The 16871-nt window shown below is 37.7% G+C and overlaps 3 protein-coding genes across 3 annotated transcripts; 1 reads left to right on the top strand and 2 right to left on the bottom strand.

Moving 5' to 3' along the window:
- Positions 1-1223: 1223 nt before the first annotated feature.
- On the top strand, positions 1224-4841 carry LOC132177012 (LRR receptor-like serine/threonine-protein kinase RPK2). Its single transcript, XM_059589206.1, has 2 exons — positions 1224-3524; positions 3642-4841. The coding sequence occupies exons 1-2, from the start codon at positions 1455-1457 to the stop codon at positions 4839-4841; spliced, it is 3270 nt and encodes a 1089-aa protein (XP_059445189.1). The 5' UTR covers positions 1224-1454.
- Positions 4842-5910: 1069 nt separating this feature from the next.
- On the bottom strand, positions 5911-8179 carry LOC132177010 (glycerophosphodiester phosphodiesterase GDPD6-like). The gene is made up of 8 exons (XM_059589204.1): positions 8049-8179; positions 7637-7815; positions 7339-7522; positions 7164-7238; positions 6972-7081; positions 6665-6883; positions 6412-6567; positions 5911-6169 (listed from the first exon to the last, which is right to left on the bottom strand). The coding sequence occupies exons 1-8, from the start codon at positions 8059-8061 to the stop codon at positions 5927-5929; spliced, it is 1179 nt and encodes a 392-aa protein (XP_059445187.1). The 5' UTR covers positions 8062-8179; the 3' UTR covers positions 5911-5926.
- Positions 8180-8889: 710 nt separating this feature from the next.
- Positions 8890-15440, bottom strand: LOC132177011 (ninja-family protein AFP3). The gene is made up of 2 exons (XM_059589205.1): positions 14473-15440; positions 8890-9800 (listed from the first exon to the last, which is right to left on the bottom strand). Exons 1-2 carry the CDS (start codon positions 15191-15193, stop codon positions 9373-9375), a joined length of 1149 nt encoding a protein of 382 aa, XP_059445188.1. The 5' UTR covers positions 15194-15440; the 3' UTR covers positions 8890-9372.
- Positions 15441-16871: the final 1431 nt, after the last annotated feature.

The raw sequence follows: 16871 nt of genomic DNA, 5'->3' as shown, positions 1-16871 counted from the left end.
ATTAATAGATGAAATTTAACTGTAGGAACTAAATTATATTTTTTGCATACGACATTGACCTCTGACTTCGTTTCGATATCACAAAAAATAAATTATAAATCAGGTAAACCATATTGACTAATTTTACAATTTTTTCCTTTTATTTTTAGTCAGAGTTAGCCAATGGGTCCGAATTCCTTTTATTACTATTATTGTGAAAAACAACACCAAAATCGGAAGTTGAAGAGCCAATCATTGAGATGGATTGATTTTGATCGGACGCTCCCAAATTATAGCAGATATTTGGCTAATATCTTTCCTCCTTTTTCTTTATTTCTTTATTTCTTTTTTAAAAACAAACCAGTTAACTTATATATATATATAGGTGGATTTTAGATCAATAAATAATTAGATAACACTCTACACCCTCTAATCTCTATTATGCACTGTGATATTCAATAAAATATTGAAGTTGACATTTTTGTGTTTTGACTTTTGTTTGTCCTTTGAAAACAAAAATATTAATTAATAATCCATAAAAATCAGGAAAAATGCAAAATAGGGAAAAATGAAAACACAAAAATGCAATTTTTAGCTTCATTTTATTTTTGCAAAAAACAATTATTAGCTTTGTTTCATATCATAAAAACAATATCATATAAGAATTAGAAGGAAAAAAAAAAACAAATTATAAATCAGTTTGTAACTTTGTACCTTTATGGAATCAGTTTATGTAGTTTGAAATATATATATTCTATAAAATTCAAATCACATGAATTGCTTTTATAAAGATTCATCCTGCATGGATTGATTTTATTTTTTTTCTTAAAATTATTTATTTTTAGAAAGAAAAAAAAGAAAAGCAGAAGGATTCTTATTCTTCCAATTAAATTCTTACTATGAAAGTGTGAATAAGGAACAGAGAGAATCTATAAAACACTGGTGGAACATAATAGTTGACTTTTCGTGGGACAGGCAAAAAACATACGGAGGCACTAACGGTCAGATATTACGCGTGGCATAAATGCGAGACCACGTGGACTACAATTCTGGGACCCATCACCCACTTGAGCCAACAGCGAGCCGCCGCGTATAGACGATCCGATTTATAGTTTGTTGACCGGGTATTGGGTCCACCCCACCGGGCCCCAGCTCGCAGAAAACACAGGCGTGGAAGAAAAACAAATTAAAACATTTTTAAAAAGAAAAGAAAAGAAACGAAGGCAAAGCAAAGAAAGCAGCTCTCAGAGTCTCGGACAACAGACCAAGAAAAAGAAGAGGTGGTAGTAGAATTATTGAAGCGAAAAAACTCGGTTTTAAGACGAAATTCTTGTTTTCACAAACCTAAGAGAACTGGGTTGTGTCTCTCTGCATCAAATATTTCTCAAACAGAGTCTCTCTCTCTCTCTCTCTTTGGGAGAGAGAAGCTAAGAGATTTCTCAGTGTTCGTGGGGTTTCTTGACTCTACTGAGAAAATGAAATGCCATCTGTTACGTAAAACCAAGACCCTGGTTTTGTTTTTACTGTTTTTTCTGTTTTGCAACTCTTCTTCGGTTTCCGGCAAGGTGTTTCCCGAGAAATCGATTCTGCTGGAATTCAAGAACTCTGTTTCTGACCCTTCTGGGATTCTCTCTGGCTGGAACTCCGACAACCCGGATCACTGTTCCTGGTTCGGGATCTTCTGCGACTCGAATTCCAGGGTTTCCGAGATCAGTATCACTGGTGGTGGTGGTGGTGGTGGTGGCTACAGAGGTAATTCTTCTCAAGCTCTTTCTTGCTCTGAGTTTTCTGAGTTTCCATATAATGGCTTTGGAATTAGAAGAACTTGTTTAAGTGGTAGTGGAAAATTAGTAGGCAATTTGTCAGCTTTGATTGGGAAACTCACTGAGCTTAGAGTTTTATATCTGCCTTGTAATGGTCTTAGGGGTGAACTTCCTGTGGAAATTTGGGGTTTAGAAAGGTTAGAGGTGCTTGATCTTGAGGGGAATTCGTTGACTGGGAAATTGCCTTTGAGATTTCCGGGTTTGAGAAAATTGCGGTTTTTGAATCTTGGGTTCAATAGAATTGAGGGGGAGATTCCTATTTCACTTTCAAAATGTGTGGATTTGGAGGTCTTGAATTTAGCTGGTAATAGAGTGAACGGGTCGATTCCTGGTATTTTTGGTAGTTTTCCGAGGTTGCAGGGGCTTTATCTGTCCCAAAATAAGTTAACTGGGGATTTTCCGGATGAATTTGGATATAACTGTCCTAGTATTGAACATCTTGATGTGTCTCAGAATTTCCTAGAAAATCAGATTCCGCCTAGTTTGGGAAGTTGTGGGCGTTTACGGACACTCATGTTGTTTTCAAATATGTTGGGTGATGTCATTCCTAGAGAGCTTGGTCGGCTTCAAAGGCTTGAAGTTTTAGATGTTTCTAGAAACAGCCTTAGCGGTCCAATCCCTGCTGAGCTTGGACAGTGCCTCAACTTGTCGGTTCTTGTCCTCTTGAATCTTTTTAACCCACTTCCAACCGATGGAAATTCAAGTGGAGATTCATCACCTGATTCTCAGGGCGAGTACAATTATTTTGAAGGCTCAATTCCAATGGAAATTACAACCCTTCCAAAGTTAAGAATTGTTTGGGCGCCTAGGGCTAATCTGGAAGGGAAGCTTCCAAGCAACTGGGGTAGTTGTGAGAACCTGGAAATGGTGAACTTAGCTATGAACCTTTTCAGTGGAGAGATCATTGGAGTGTTTGAGAGATGCAAGAAGCTGCATTATCTTGATTTGAGCTCAAATAAGCTTACCGGAGAGCTCGATAAGAAACTTCCAGTTCCTTGTATGACCCTTTTTGACATTAGTGGGAACCTCATGTCAGGGCCTATTCCCAAATTTAATTACAGTGTGTGCAGCTGTATGCCCTCCTCCAATTCAGATCTTCTTGGAGCTCACAACTCATCATTTGCATATCTATCGTACTTTACTTGCAAAACTAGTCTTGGAGCTCCTTTGCCATTTTCTGGTGCTAGGTTTATGATTCACAATTTTGGTGGGAACAACTTCAGCGGTCCACTGCTATGGCTTCCAGTTGCAGCAGAGAGATTGGAGGAGCAGACTGATTATGCATTTCTTGCTGGTGGAAATAATCTGAATGGATCATTTCCTGGAAGTCTATTCGGAAAATGTGATGGATTAAATGGAATGATTACTAATATTAGCAACAACAAATTTTCGGGTAATATCCCCTTGAAGATCGGTGCAATGTGTAGATCTCTTAGATTCTTGGATGCCTCTGAGAATCAAATATCTGGGTCAATACCCCAAAGTCTTGGAGATTTGAAGTTCCTTGTTGTTCTTGACTTGAGTGGGAACAAACTTCAAGGTCAGATTCCAACAGGTGTTAGTCATATGAAGCATCTTAAGTATCTTTCCCTGGCTGGTAACAACCTGACTGGTGCCATCCCTGGCTTCACAGGTTTTAGCTCCCTTGAAGTGTTAGAACTTTCATCAAATTCTCTTTCTGGTGGGATTCCAGAAAGTATTGCGGACTTGAGAAATTTAACTGTTCTTCTGATTGACAACAATAAACTCTCAGGGCAGATTCCCTCTGGTTTGGCTAATGTCACCTCTCTGTCAACTTTTAATGCATCCTTCAATAACTTGTCTGGACCATTTCCGCAGAACCTTAATGTGATGAATTGCAGTGTACTCCAAGGAAACCCTTTCCTTTCCTCTTGTCCTGTAGTCTCCTTGATGGTACCATCTCCATCTCTGCCAGATAGCAATGGGGATTCACAAAGAAATGTAACTTCCCCATCAGAAAGAGTTAGTAATAGATTGAGCTCGATTGAGATTGCATCCATAACTTCTGCTTCAGTCATTGTCTTAGTTCTTCTAGCTCTAATCATCCTTTTCTTTTACACGCGAAAATGGGTTCCAAACTCCAGGGTGCAGGTTTCTGAATCGAGGGAAATTAGAGTTTTCATTGACATTAGGGTTCCACTGACATTCGAGAATATTGTTTGCACAACAGGAAATTTCAGTAATGGCAACTGCATTGGGAGTGGAGGTTTTGGGGCCACTTACAGGGCTGAAATTTCTCCAGGAGTCATAGTGGCTGTAAAGAGGCTTGCTGCTGGAAGGTTCCAAGGTGTACAACAGTTCCATGCTGAGATTAAGACACTTCAGAGGGTGAGACACCCTAATCTTGTAACTTTAATAGGTTACCATGCTAGTGAAACAGAAATGTTCCTCATATATAATTATTTGCCTGGAGGTAATTTGGAAAATTTTATTAAGGAAAGATCCAGAAGAGTTGTTGACTGGAAGGTTCTTCACAAGATTGCTCTGGATATAGCCCGCGCACTTGCTTATCTGCATGACCAGTGTGTTCCGCGCATTCTACACCGTGATGTCAAGCCAAGTAATATATTGTTGGACAATGACTTCAATGCTTATTTGTCTGACTTTGGGTTATCAAGGCTTTTGGGAACTTCTGAAACCCATGCAACAACCGGTGTAGCGGGGACATTTGGGTATGTAGCGCCTGAGTATGCTATGACCTGTCGTGTATCTGAGAAGGCTGATGTTTACAGCTATGGTGTTGTGCTGCTTGAATTGCTATCAGATAAGAAGGCCTTGGATCCTTCATTTTCTACACACGCAAATGGTTTCAATATCGTTTCTTGGGCGCGCATGCTGGTAGGGCAGGGTCGGGCTGAGGATTTCTTCACAGCTGGGCTTTGGAATGCAGGTCCCCAGGACGCTCTGGAGCACGTATTGCACTTGGCTGTCACATGTACTGTTGAGTCCCTCTCCCACAGGCCTACAATGAAGCAAGTTGTCCAAATTTTGAAGCGAATTCAGCCTTCATCAGGCTAGGTAGATAATAGGCTTTTGGATTTATTAACCATTGTAGGTGTAAGTGTAGAGACTTTTATTGCCAGTTTTCTCGGCCTGGCAGTATAGGGAGCATGATATACTTGTAATCTGTACATTTTCCCCCTGTGCTATTTTGGGGGCATCTGTCAGATTTGGTCCTGAGGTTTTGTTGAATCCTTGTTATAATCTGCAGATGAAAACTATTGGTCCTTCGGGCTGAGATTTTTCTCAGAATTTGTTTTCCTACATGCTTACATGTATCTCAGTTCATTGTTCATTGAAATGTAAGCCAAACAGGAGTTATAGTGGTTGAGCAAATGGATATTCCTGAGTAAAGTTGTTGATGTTTCTTCAGCTGTTAATCCTCCCAATAATATGCATCAGGAGTTTAGAGCCAAGATCGACGCAAACAAAAATTCTTCCAGCCTTAAGTTTTAAAAGGTGAAAAAAAAAAAATCATTTTCTTTTGTTTCCATGTCACCCTGACTTCCTTTTTGTGTTTTTCGATGGTCAGAAAAACCCCACTACTCGGCTGGCCGGCTTTAGGATTCTTGTAATTAGGCATCCATGTGATAAGGTCACCCACATCTTCAACAAAAAGATTCATTCTGATGGCTTTGTGGGCACTTCTATTCAAGCACCATGTCAGAAACATGAATTTATGCTTATTGGATGCTGTGTTGTGAATTTTGAGTCTCATTGTGGAATAATGCTCTAAGGTTATTTGTTGCTTCACGTTTGATAAACTATTGCTTTAAGAATATGTATAAGTGGAATAGCATCTAAATTTAGGCTCAGCTAAAGAGTGTAAACATTGAAGAAACCTTCAAAGTCAAATCTTTACAGATTTGGGAGTTTCTTTGGCGTTGTTCATTATATTAGTTCATTTTCAGATAGTTCACAAAAAGATGTTTGTTAGTTCATAGATACACAGCACAATAAACGAGTGGGGTAACTTACTGAAAGCAAGCTGAGACAAAATGTTGCCAAATTTAGCAATAAATAGTTGAAAATGTAGCCACAAATGGAAAACATCTCGAATGTCTTTTTTGTAGGATGAGATAATTGATGCAATCACATATCTCTCATCCCCTTTTAAAGGAGGCAATCATTGATGCAATCTTCTTCAATAACTTCGACTCGCCATCTTTATTTTGAGAAGACACGGGGGAGGTCAATTCTTGGAAACTATAGAGGCTTCCTGTGAAGTCTGTGAAGAGTCCATCAACTCCAATCTCGTTTATCCAGTAATCATATTCTTTGTATGGATCTTGGTGAAAGTCAAAGTGTAGGAAACAATTTTCATTTCTGAAGGTATATGGATGCACCTGAAATGAAGTGACCACAACATTAGTAACCACAACATTGTGTTCTCACAGGTTTTGGCTCATGCTTTCTTTTATCAAGTGTTCTGTACATTAACATACTGTATTTGATCTATGTCCAATCTCTATCTTTTATTTCTAAAATTGTCAGGATTTGGCTTAATTAGTGCAATATGTATTTGAACATTATGCAGCAAAAAATAACACATTGAACTACCTTTATGAAGTATATACAAGATATGTACCTGTAGGCCATGAGCATGTGCTCTGGCAACAAGATCAGTAGCTAGATTCAAATAATTATTTGTTGGAAAAACAATTGTATCCTTCCAGGGTCCAATCCCCACCACATACTTGCTTATAAAATCAAGATAGCTATCCGAAGTAATTTCATTGTATGTCTGCAGAAAGCATTTATTCAATTAGAACACAATTGGGAAAGCTGAAGCTGTTACTACCTAGAAAATGTGTACTGCATGAAACAGATTATGGAAAAACCTGATTGGTGTCTTCTGTTAGTATTGTCACATCATCAATTAAGAAAACTTTGGGCAAGAGGGTGACATTAGAAATATATGTGAGTGAAGTTGGAGCAAAGGACTGGATAAAGCAAGGTTGTTTCAACCAATCTTTTGACATGTATGAACCTTTGTATCCATATTTCTTCAGTGTCTCCGCAAACTTATCTTCAAACTTTTTCCCATTTGCCCATTTGACCTGTTGCAAGAATAAACATAAAAGAAATACATTATCACAATCTAATTGATTCAAGCAAGCTCACATATATGAGAGGAAAATTGCTTACATGCTGGTTGATATGAACAGGATTCTTAATCTCTGGATAGATTCCAACAATTCTGTTTGCGTTCAGTGCAATTGAAATGTACTCTTCAAAGGTGATAATTTGTAACTTCCCTGGAGAAACAAATCAATTTGGCAAACAGTATCCTTCCTTCAGTTCATCAATCAATTGCTTATATAGACAGTAATTACATACCATTGTATTGTTGATCACGGAAACTGTACCGTTGCTTCGCACCCAATGATTTCAATTCTTCCAGTGTAAAATCAACTGCAGATAATCAAAATCATGCTGTGAGTCACACATAAAAGTGAAAACAGATTAGCAGTCACATGTGAAACAGAGGAAATGTAAGAATTTTCTTTGATACCTACAAACCACCCAGTGGTGTTGACGCCTTGGACAACATAGGTTGTTTTTCTATTAGCAAACTCGGGATGATTTGCAATATCAGTTGTATCATCTAGTGTAACATCATGATGGCATATCAGCACACCATCCTTGGAGGCAAGGATGTCTGCTTCAATGAAATCTGCCCCCTCTTCAATAGCTCTCTGCAATTACCAGATAATCATTAAGAAATATTGATTCCTCCAAGGCATAAAACAATAAACATAAACATATAACCATCCAATGTGCAATCAAATTCATGAAGATTGCAGACATACCATGTAAGCAGCAGCAGTTTCTTCAGGGATCTCCCCGTTTGAACCTCGATGAGCAACATTATATGGACGAGATGTTTGTAGGGGCTGTTTATCGCCATGAGATACCGCACTTGGTAATGGATATAATGGTCTTCCAACACATCTCCCAACAATCAGAAGAATTAGAAAACGGAAAAAGCCTGCAGTCAACAACATTAATGCCTTTATTTACTATATATCTAATGTTCATGGCGGTCTAGCCAGGTGGGTAGAACAAAAACAGAGGAAAACTCCAATATAACATTGCAAAAAACAAAACTGATTGACCCATTTCTCGGAAATGTCAAAACCAAAAAAAAAAAAAGAAACAATCATTAGAACAGATTATAGTTTCCTCAAAATCACATATATACAATATACGATGAGGTCTTACCAAAGGAGGACATTGTTGTTTCTCTTCCTCAGTGTGTGCGTTTTGCAGTGTAACTTTTTCTAAATTTATATAGCTCGTGGAAATTGACGTTTCTGTTACATCCTAGAAGATTCGGAGAATATCTTTATTAGATTTTGAATGCTGATCATCTTCCACGCAGATTTCGTGGCACTTTATCTGATTTGCCAGATTTTTTTTTTTTTTTTTGGGGGTGGGGGGGGAATTATTTCAATTCTTTGTAGTATTAGAATTTAGATAACTTGAAGAATGAGATTCCATGAAATCCTGTGTAATATCATGGGATTTATCAACTTGGTATTTCTTATATAATCGTGTGTATATGTTGTTTCGGATGTAATATGGACTTTGAATAAGGATAATCTCACGATCAATTTTGTGTCATTTGGAGGGTAAGTCAAGTAGTCATAATTTTTTTTTATCATTTATATTTAAATAAGTTTATGAAATCATGTAGAGTAGGCCAATTTGGATTTAATTGAAGTTTAGAATATTCTTTTAAAATAAATAAGAGCAGTTGAATAAAGGTCAAAAATGACAATTAGAGAATATCATTAAAATATTTAAGAATAGAGAGGTATTTCTATCAATTGATAAAAAATATATATTCAAAAGAGTTTTTTTTTTTATAAATAAATAAATCAGAACCTGCTGTAGCTCAGCACCTGCTCCACAGCAGGAGCCCAAGCAACGTGGCTCAGCATGTGAGACATTTGTCTCACATGCTGAGAGGCCCTCCGTGAAGAAGAATAAGATCTGAAGAAGGAAGAGGAATTTCTCTATAGAAAACTTTCCTTTCAAACACAAAAGTTTCCCAGTTTGCTATAAAAATGTACCAAAAAGACAATTTCTTTCATCATGTGCAGCTTCCATGACAGCTAGCATGAATGGTAACAGAACACTGTTTGCCATTGACAGCCTCCATGACAGCCACACTGATTGGTACAGTCGTTGATGTATTCCTTCTATGTTCTGCAAATTGGTTGCAACACTCGCACCTTTTAAGTATTTATTTATGGACACGAGAGAGAAAATCCGAAGCAGCAATCTGCAGATTACCACAATATTCCTCCTTGTTTTCCTTCTCTATATTTCCCATGCACGTACACTCGGCTTTTGAAACAAATGAGGGTAAAAAAAACACCCCAGTCAGTGAAAAAGGACTGCATTTATAATCTCTGTAACATGAGCAGTAGTAGGTAAATATGGAACAAGTTCTCTTTGAAGAACCCCTAGCACAAAAAAGAAAAAGAAAAAAAAGGCTATTACTTGTTGTAAATTTTCTTGCCTTGTATTAGTCCCAACGTTACAAAAACGTAGTAGAGGAAGAAGGGTTTACAACTATATGCTTAAGCGGGTGAGCGACATCACCACCACCAGCATGCTTGACGAACTCTGCTGGCGAGTGAAAGCTCCCATGGCAGACACACATTATTCTCACCTGCTCTCCCTTTCCATATCTGTATAGAATGCCTTCTATTCTTCTCCCATTAGGGCCATCTCCTTTTGTGAAAACACAAGGCATATCTTCCATTGCATTCATCCCAATTTCCTTCCCTCTGTTTTCTGCACAATCAGGTTTCTGTGATAGAATATTCTCCATCTCCGCTCTGAAAGTTCTGCATGGATTTTCGTTCTTCTTTGTCCCTGAGGAACCTGAAGCCTCCTGATTGATTCGCTCTTGCAAGGACTGATTACTAGCAGGGCTTCTTGCTTCACCACAACTGCTCGATCCTGTAAGTATAGGAAAAACCATGAGAAAACAAAAGCAGGAGATTTTCATTATTTCATTCCCTCTAATCCATCCAGAACAAAAATTTGATGTCATATTTGTGAACCAAAGCTTGAAATTCAAGCTACACCTGCAGTTAGAACATTTATCTGCTGTGTTTACCATTGATAATCTTTGAGCATAAACTAAAACTCCATTTGTTTTGACATAAGAAGTTTTCAGTATAAAATATCTTCAAGGAAATTATTTGGTTGAAACCCTAAAAGTGATTTTAATAATTTGCAGGATTCAAAAATACTTGCAAATGTCATCTTCTTGATTTTGTTGAATCAGGTGTACTACAAATAATATTACTAGCAGCTAAGTCTTCTCTCCTTACTCCTCTCTTAAGGTGGCTGTCAATGAGGCGAGCCTAAATTTTCTCCCACTAAAGAGAAAAGAATTTTGTGTGTTGCATGGAGAGAAGGGAGGACCTAGTCTATATATAGAAATCACACTCTCCTAACCCTAATAGGGTTACAAGCCCATATACTATTTACCACGTCCAGTAGGAATCCAATTCCCACACAACTAAGGTGTATAAAGCTCAATAACTCAATGATCGCTCAACAACATTTGGGCCTATCATTCTAGATTGTATCTCCAACCCATTTCAGGAAACTAAAACCCACATTGATATCAATGTCGCCAAAGTAAGAGAATGTTAGAAGATCAGACAGCGAAGGATAGGGTAGAAGGTGGTGTGAAGGAGTGGGAAGGGAGGGAGGTGGTAGTTGAAAGAAGTGATAAGAGAGAGAGGTGATGGTGATGACAATGTAAAGGAATAATGGCGAAAAAAAGGTGGTGGGTGGGGGGGGGGCGCGAAAGGAGAGAGAGAGAGAGAGAGAGAGGTATGAACTTTTTGGAAAGGAAAAAATCAAAAGAATGGGGTCATGAACTTGATCTAGAAAGCATCTTTTTCATCCTTTCGGATATGATTTTCTGTTGACATGAAAAATGTCTTTTTTGACTAACAATTTCCAGTTACCCCAAGCACAAGAAACTATAAACAGGTTTTTCGAAAAAATAAGAAGAAAGATAGAAAGCGACATCAGGCAAGCAAACTAAACTGATAGGTGTGGGAGTAATGGAGTATAAGCTCGAAAGGTAGAAAACGACAGCCACTTTTACCTGTCATAAAGCTCACATAAAACTATGCATTCAAGCAATAACCCCATCCCCTCTTTGTTTTTTATTTTTTATTTTTTTATTTATTATTATTTTTTTATACGAAAATAAAACTCCCGCATGTATGACATTGAACCCATGGCCTCACCCTCCAACCATCCCCTTTTACTTTTTCCTTTGTCAAACAAGTTCAAACAACTTAGGAATTCAGAGTGCCACTGGAAGCAATTTCAAGGAAATGCAACTTCATTCCAAAAAGCACCAGGACATACTTCGCCTAGCTAGGTGAATCTGCAAGTAATCTTCTGTTTTTTCTGCATTCCCTAGGCCTGTAGTAATGATATGCAGCTAGCTAGATTGCTTTAAGAATTTTCACATTGAATTGAAAGGGTAATTCTTCCAAGAAACCATAAATGATTAGCATATAGATCTGTGTTGGACAAACCGGTGGCACCGTTTCCCTGCCTGAGAAAAAACCACTGGCCCTTATCTAATTTTGAGTAACAAACAAACGGCATATTGAGTTCGCTTCCTGTTACACAATCTCTGGTAATCAGCTGACGCAAGGCTTGATATCTACAGGTGCCTGTGCAACAATTGACCATAACATGCACCAGTTACTAGACATTCAACTAAAATCCAATGTATTTCTTCTGATTTCGCTATACATTTGATCCATTGACATACCTAAATGCACTCTCCAAAAATTACTTGTACAGTAGTTTCCAAGCAATTAAAATTTAGTCTCACACTCACACGATCCCAATCACATTTCAATATTTACCTCAATGTTGTTCCAGTCTATGGCAGTCCTGGGGCATGATTAAGATAGAACTGTTTCAAGTGAACTGCACCTTCTAACCACTCAAGGATATATCTCACTGCTTCCCATCAGGAAACCAACCCTCTGTTAACCTTCGATCCAGAGTGGATCTTTTTCCGACATTCCATGGGGTATTCATCAAAATCATGTAGTTCAAGCAAACTGTGCACTGTATGCATCCAAGAACTAATATCCAACTTCCCACTCTGGAAACCAACCTGTCCCATATCTAGTCTAGTAAATTTCCTTGAGTAAGCCTGCCCAAGTTATTTGAATGTTCATATCTTAAAATCTGTAGAAGTTAAAAGAAGCACCTAAATTACATAGTTCTAATATCTATAAAATTATTGTCAAAAACAAAAAAGGTCTATATTAACTGGCCACCAAAGTGATCTCCATTTATAAGAGGGATCAATAGAGTACACACAAATACAGGCACACACATAGACACTCACTCAAACACAGTGGACAAACTACGCCTTTCAAAATATAATGTTCATCCAGCAACAGTGAGCATGTTAATGATGTAGGTATGGCTGACATGTTAACATTGAAATGCAGGAAATATACCTGTCTTAAGCATGGATTAAGTCATCATTTGCAAACATTAAGAAGGTCAGTGCGGATGAATTGAAGATTTCACGATGCAATAGTGGAAGGACCTGTATGGAGCATAAATCAAGCCAGATGCTTTTTTTTGCATAGGAAATTTAATCTGAACATGATTTGGAACTAAAAGAATTTTTAAATTCATTTTGTCTAAAACATGATACATAAGCTACCAACACATGAGCTTCTCTACCGTACCCTTTCACATTCATACCAAGAATATAATGTTTTGGCATTAGCATCGGAACTTGGTGATGCACATCACACATAGCTTGGGTGCATATAGTGAGCAAAAGCCATGGGAAAATGTTTAAGATTCAATCACAGAAAAGCACCTAGGGCAAAAGAAATAGACAAGTTGGGGGTTAAACTAATGACAACGCCTCCACCTATTTTGCCATAAAGCAGGTAGAAGGCTGGAAATGGTATTAACTGTGTAACTAGAAACAATAATTGAATTACTTCAGAACTTGGCAACTATTTTTGCCTTTTCTTCCTGAGCTAGGAGATGAGATGTTTATGGACAATGACCTAGAGGCTGCCTTTGTTACCAATCTTTACACTCCACTGTGGCCAGAGCATTTTCTAACAAACACATGCTACATTTACAAAGAAAGCAAGTTGGGTTCAAGTATGTGTCAAGGCATCAGACTGCATGACCTACAAAATGTAGAAGACAGGAACACAGCTAATATACAAAAGTATATATTCTCTTTTGTACGCTATGGTGAACTTAATGTCCATCTAGTAAGGCATAGTTCATGTCATCACTATTTCATCCCAAATAGGAACTCATTCAGAGAACAAAACATGAAATTCACATCGTGTCAACATATATCCCATACACATACTCACATTACTGTAACATCCAGCACAGTAGCTTTACAGAAAAATTCTTGGAGTGCAAAAAAATAGTTTCTAAGTCATGTGCACAGAAATTCTGATGGCTTCCAATGTGTAGCTAAGAGGATTTGCATAATTGTAATGTTACGTTTGGTACGCGAAATGGCTATTCCATTAGGCTTTTATCGGGAATGAAAGAAAGTGGAATATAATAGCCTTGGTGTTAGACTATATACTTATCATATACTCTAACACTTGGAATAGCCATTCTCATCCCATGGGAAGGACTATTCTAAGGCTATTTCATTCCACCTCTTTTCATTCCCAATAAAAGTCAAATGGAATAGTCATTCTGCGTACCAAACATACCCTAAATTCACGATTCCCTAGGGTCATGCAACCAATTATAACACAACATAAATTCAGATAAATCCTTTCCTAATTCCATGATTATCTTGTATGAATTGACCTGATCCTCTGCGAACAAATAATCATCGAGTCCTCCAACCCCCACCCCCCAAAATTTTTTTTTTTAAAAAAAAGATAAAAGACAGTGTCACCCAAGTGAATGCTTTTACAGTAATATATGTCAGTTGGCTTCCCTCTTAATTTTGAGCGTGTTAAAAAAGAGTGCCCCAAACTTGGAGTAGTTGACCCATCATGTTGGTCAAAAGTTAAGAAACATTCAGATAGAGTTCCTAGACTTTTAGTAATTCAACTCAATTACTCAAGTGAGCTCCACCTAGTATAATAGTATTTTCACTATAATGGAATTGAACTACAGTTAACTCTTTTCTTATTCATGAGTTAATGCATGGACGCATGTGTTTAAAAGCAAACAGTAGCATCCAATAAACTATTAGGATTTTAGTCAATTTGAGTGATTTACTCTCCAGAAAAGAAAACAATGCACGCCATCAAATTCAACATGTTTTACTAATTTCCTCAACAACCAAAACATTGGTTGCTCTCCAACCCAAGAGAGTACATGAAACACCCAATCAAACAAATTAAAGTTAACATTGGTGTACTTGCGAAAATCTAGACACCATCTCCAAACGCAATTGCAAACACCAATTCAAGAGTAAACAGAACTCCTAATCTAACAAACCAAAAGTAAAAAATTTAGTCCAAATCAACCCACATGTCAAAACAGCTAATACCAACACTTTAAAAAATTCATAGACAAAGAAACCAATAAGCACATAAAAACAGGACAACAAATGCAATACCTTGAAGAGGTTTGCTCTCCGATTCCGACATCCCCGTCGAGCTACCGCCTTGCGACTCCGACGAACCCTGAGAACTCGGTCGCCCAAACCCCTGCAATCCCAAGAAACCAGACATCCCTTTCGCCACCGGTTCGACTCCTCCGTCTAGACCCGCCTGCCTCTCCACCGCAGCCCAAGTGGGCATACCAAAAGGATGGGCCACCATCGAACCAAACCTATCGGCCACCGCAGACTGCTGCTTATCTCGCAAATTCAATCCCGCTGGACCTTGAATTTCCTTCCTTTCTTCTTCTTTTTCTGCCTTGGAGCTCCTCTGTTTCTCAGACCGCCTTCGCTTCGCCACCATTCGCCGCAATGTCTGTAGCTCCTTCCTCTTCCGCCACGCCTCCTCTGTCTCCGTCGGAAGCGAGGAGGTCCTCGTGAGTGTCGGGTACGACATAGGCCGCGGGTTTAACGACTCGTCGTCTCGAACCACCGGTATTGTTCCCGCTATGGACGACGAACGGATTAGCTTCTTTGCGCTCCTGTCGACCCCGAATCGACCACCCAGTGAGAGCCCCAGATTTAGCTCAATCTCATCTGAATCTTCACTGGGTGTTCCGTGTTCGGATTGATGCGTACTGCTGCTCACAAATCTCTGCAATAGATCTCTTGGGTACTTGTCTATTCGCAGAGAAAGATTTTCCATTGCTCTGCTTCTTGCTTCTTTAGCTTCACCCATGTTTCATAAACCAGAAAAGCTTAGAAAACGAAACCGTACGCTTCAGCAACCGTCTCTTTGCCGCTTTAAGAGAGCAACTCTACGATCCGGCTCAGCTAACCCCATGATTATTATCAAAACAGAAACGTATTCTCTCTTTTATTCCGAATATTTACGTTATCAATAAACAAATTCAAGTGAAAAAAAAAAAATTGGGAGGCAAAGTTTAGAAAGAATAAAGCCAAGAGAATACAGAGCATAGATTGAGGAAGAGGAAACAGAGAAAACAAGGAAGACAAAAGCGGAAACAGAGATGTACCTGAAGAGGGCCAAGTGGCGACCATGAGAGGGCTCCAGAGCGAAACGTGGTCCTCCTGACACAATTATTTTCTTTTCGTCATCTTCTTGGTGTCCCCACCAGCCAGCAACTTGTCTCTGTGGGAACATGGAACACGTGTCATAAGACAGAGCAAACCAAGGACGACAGGGCACGTGTTGGTCTAGTTTCGGCATAGTGGGAATTAGACACGTGGGCGTTGGGGTTTGGCCTCGTAATTATGCGGCGTTGGGTTTGGTCCGAGATTTACTTAGCTGTCGTCTAGATTCTTCCCACGTAGGGGTTCTATTTTTTTTTTTTTATATATATATATATTTATTAAATGATAAGTTATTGTCTACTAATATTTCTTTTCTCTTTTAATAAATAATTTTGGGTTTTAATTTTTACTATTAGATTTTGTGAAAATTAAGAATTTGCTATCAATTGAAAAAACAATAATTTTAATTATAGTCAATAATATTATACTAATTATTTAATCAAAACTTCACACTTTTTTAATCACAATCAAATTGTCTATCTCATATGTGGGTGGTTCTATAAAAAATAATATTTTACATTATCATTTTGGAGACATTTTACAACCCCAAATTCCAAATTCCAATGGTAGATTGGGGACACCGTAAAAATTGAAATATTGAAACAACATTACAAATATGATGGTAATTAGAGGGATTAAATATAATTTTTTTTTCTATTTATTTATTGATCAAAGTTATGAGTATTCGTACAAAATCTTATGTATAAAAAGTGATTTTCGATGGTTAAAAATTGAAATACTTTCAAACGCAATTAATTTAAAATAAAAGCTATGTTTATTTCTTTTACTTGGCTTTTAAAATTAAATTGGTAGTCAAACAACGGTGGAAGCTTGACTATATCATCTAAGGAGAATTAATTTGGAATTTAGTTGTATTATCTAAAAAACAAAATTGGGGGGCCTATAAGTCAAATGGACAGATTTCATACATTGACTAATATTAGTGTACTATTATTTATTGATATTTAAAAGTAAAATGTTTTTGGTAATTAAAGAAAGATTACCAAATTTGGTGATAAATCAATGTATCTAAGCTCAAGTTTTATTTTTGCTTAGGGCAATATGAATGTCATAGTAGTGCTTATTAGACGTTTAAATAAAAACAAAGAAAGAGACCATGGGAGAAGAGAAGCCGATAAACAATATGAATGTCATATCTTTGAAATTTTCATCACCTTTGAGACCTGGTTGGTTTCTAAAGTTCATTGGAGTGTGAATCTTATACTCATAATTTAGCATGAAGGACCGTTTTTACCAAGTTTTATAATAACATTTCTGCTAACATATTTTCTTTACTAGATATTCCTTTCAATAGTGGTAAA

This window comes from Corylus avellana, chromosome ca4 (genome assembly GCF_901000735.1).
Source record: "Corylus avellana chromosome ca4, CavTom2PMs-1.0".
NCBI lineage: Eukaryota > Viridiplantae > Streptophyta > Magnoliopsida > Fagales > Betulaceae > Corylus > Corylus avellana.
The sequence above is the reverse complement of the archived record's forward strand: the minus strand, read 5'-3'. Positions and strand labels throughout refer to the sequence as shown.

Coding starts and splice junctions, on each gene's coding strand:
- LOC132177010 (XM_059589204.1), bottom strand. Junction 7,082..7,163: donor CCGTGATCAACAATACAATG/GTATGTAATTAC, acceptor TTGTTTCTCCAG/GGAAGTTACAAATTATCACC. Junction 6,170..6,411: donor CACATGCTCATGGCCTACAG/GTACATATCTTG, acceptor ACTTCATTTCAG/GTGCATCCATATACCTTCAG.
- LOC132177012 (XM_059589206.1), top strand. CDS start 1,455: ATGAAATGCCATCTGTTACGTAAAACCAAGACCCTGGTTTTGTTTTTA. Junction 3,525..3,641: donor CGGACTTGAGAAATTTAACT/GTTCTTCTGATT, acceptor CCATTTCCGCAG/AACCTTAATGTGATGAATTG.
- LOC132177011 (XM_059589205.1), bottom strand. CDS start 15,193: ATGGGTGAAGCTAAAGAAGCAAGAAGCAGAGCAATGGAAAATCTTTCT. Junction 9,801..14,472: donor GGAGAGCAAACCTCTTCAAG/GTATTGCATTTG, acceptor CTATACTTACAG/GATCGAGCAGTTGTGGTGAA.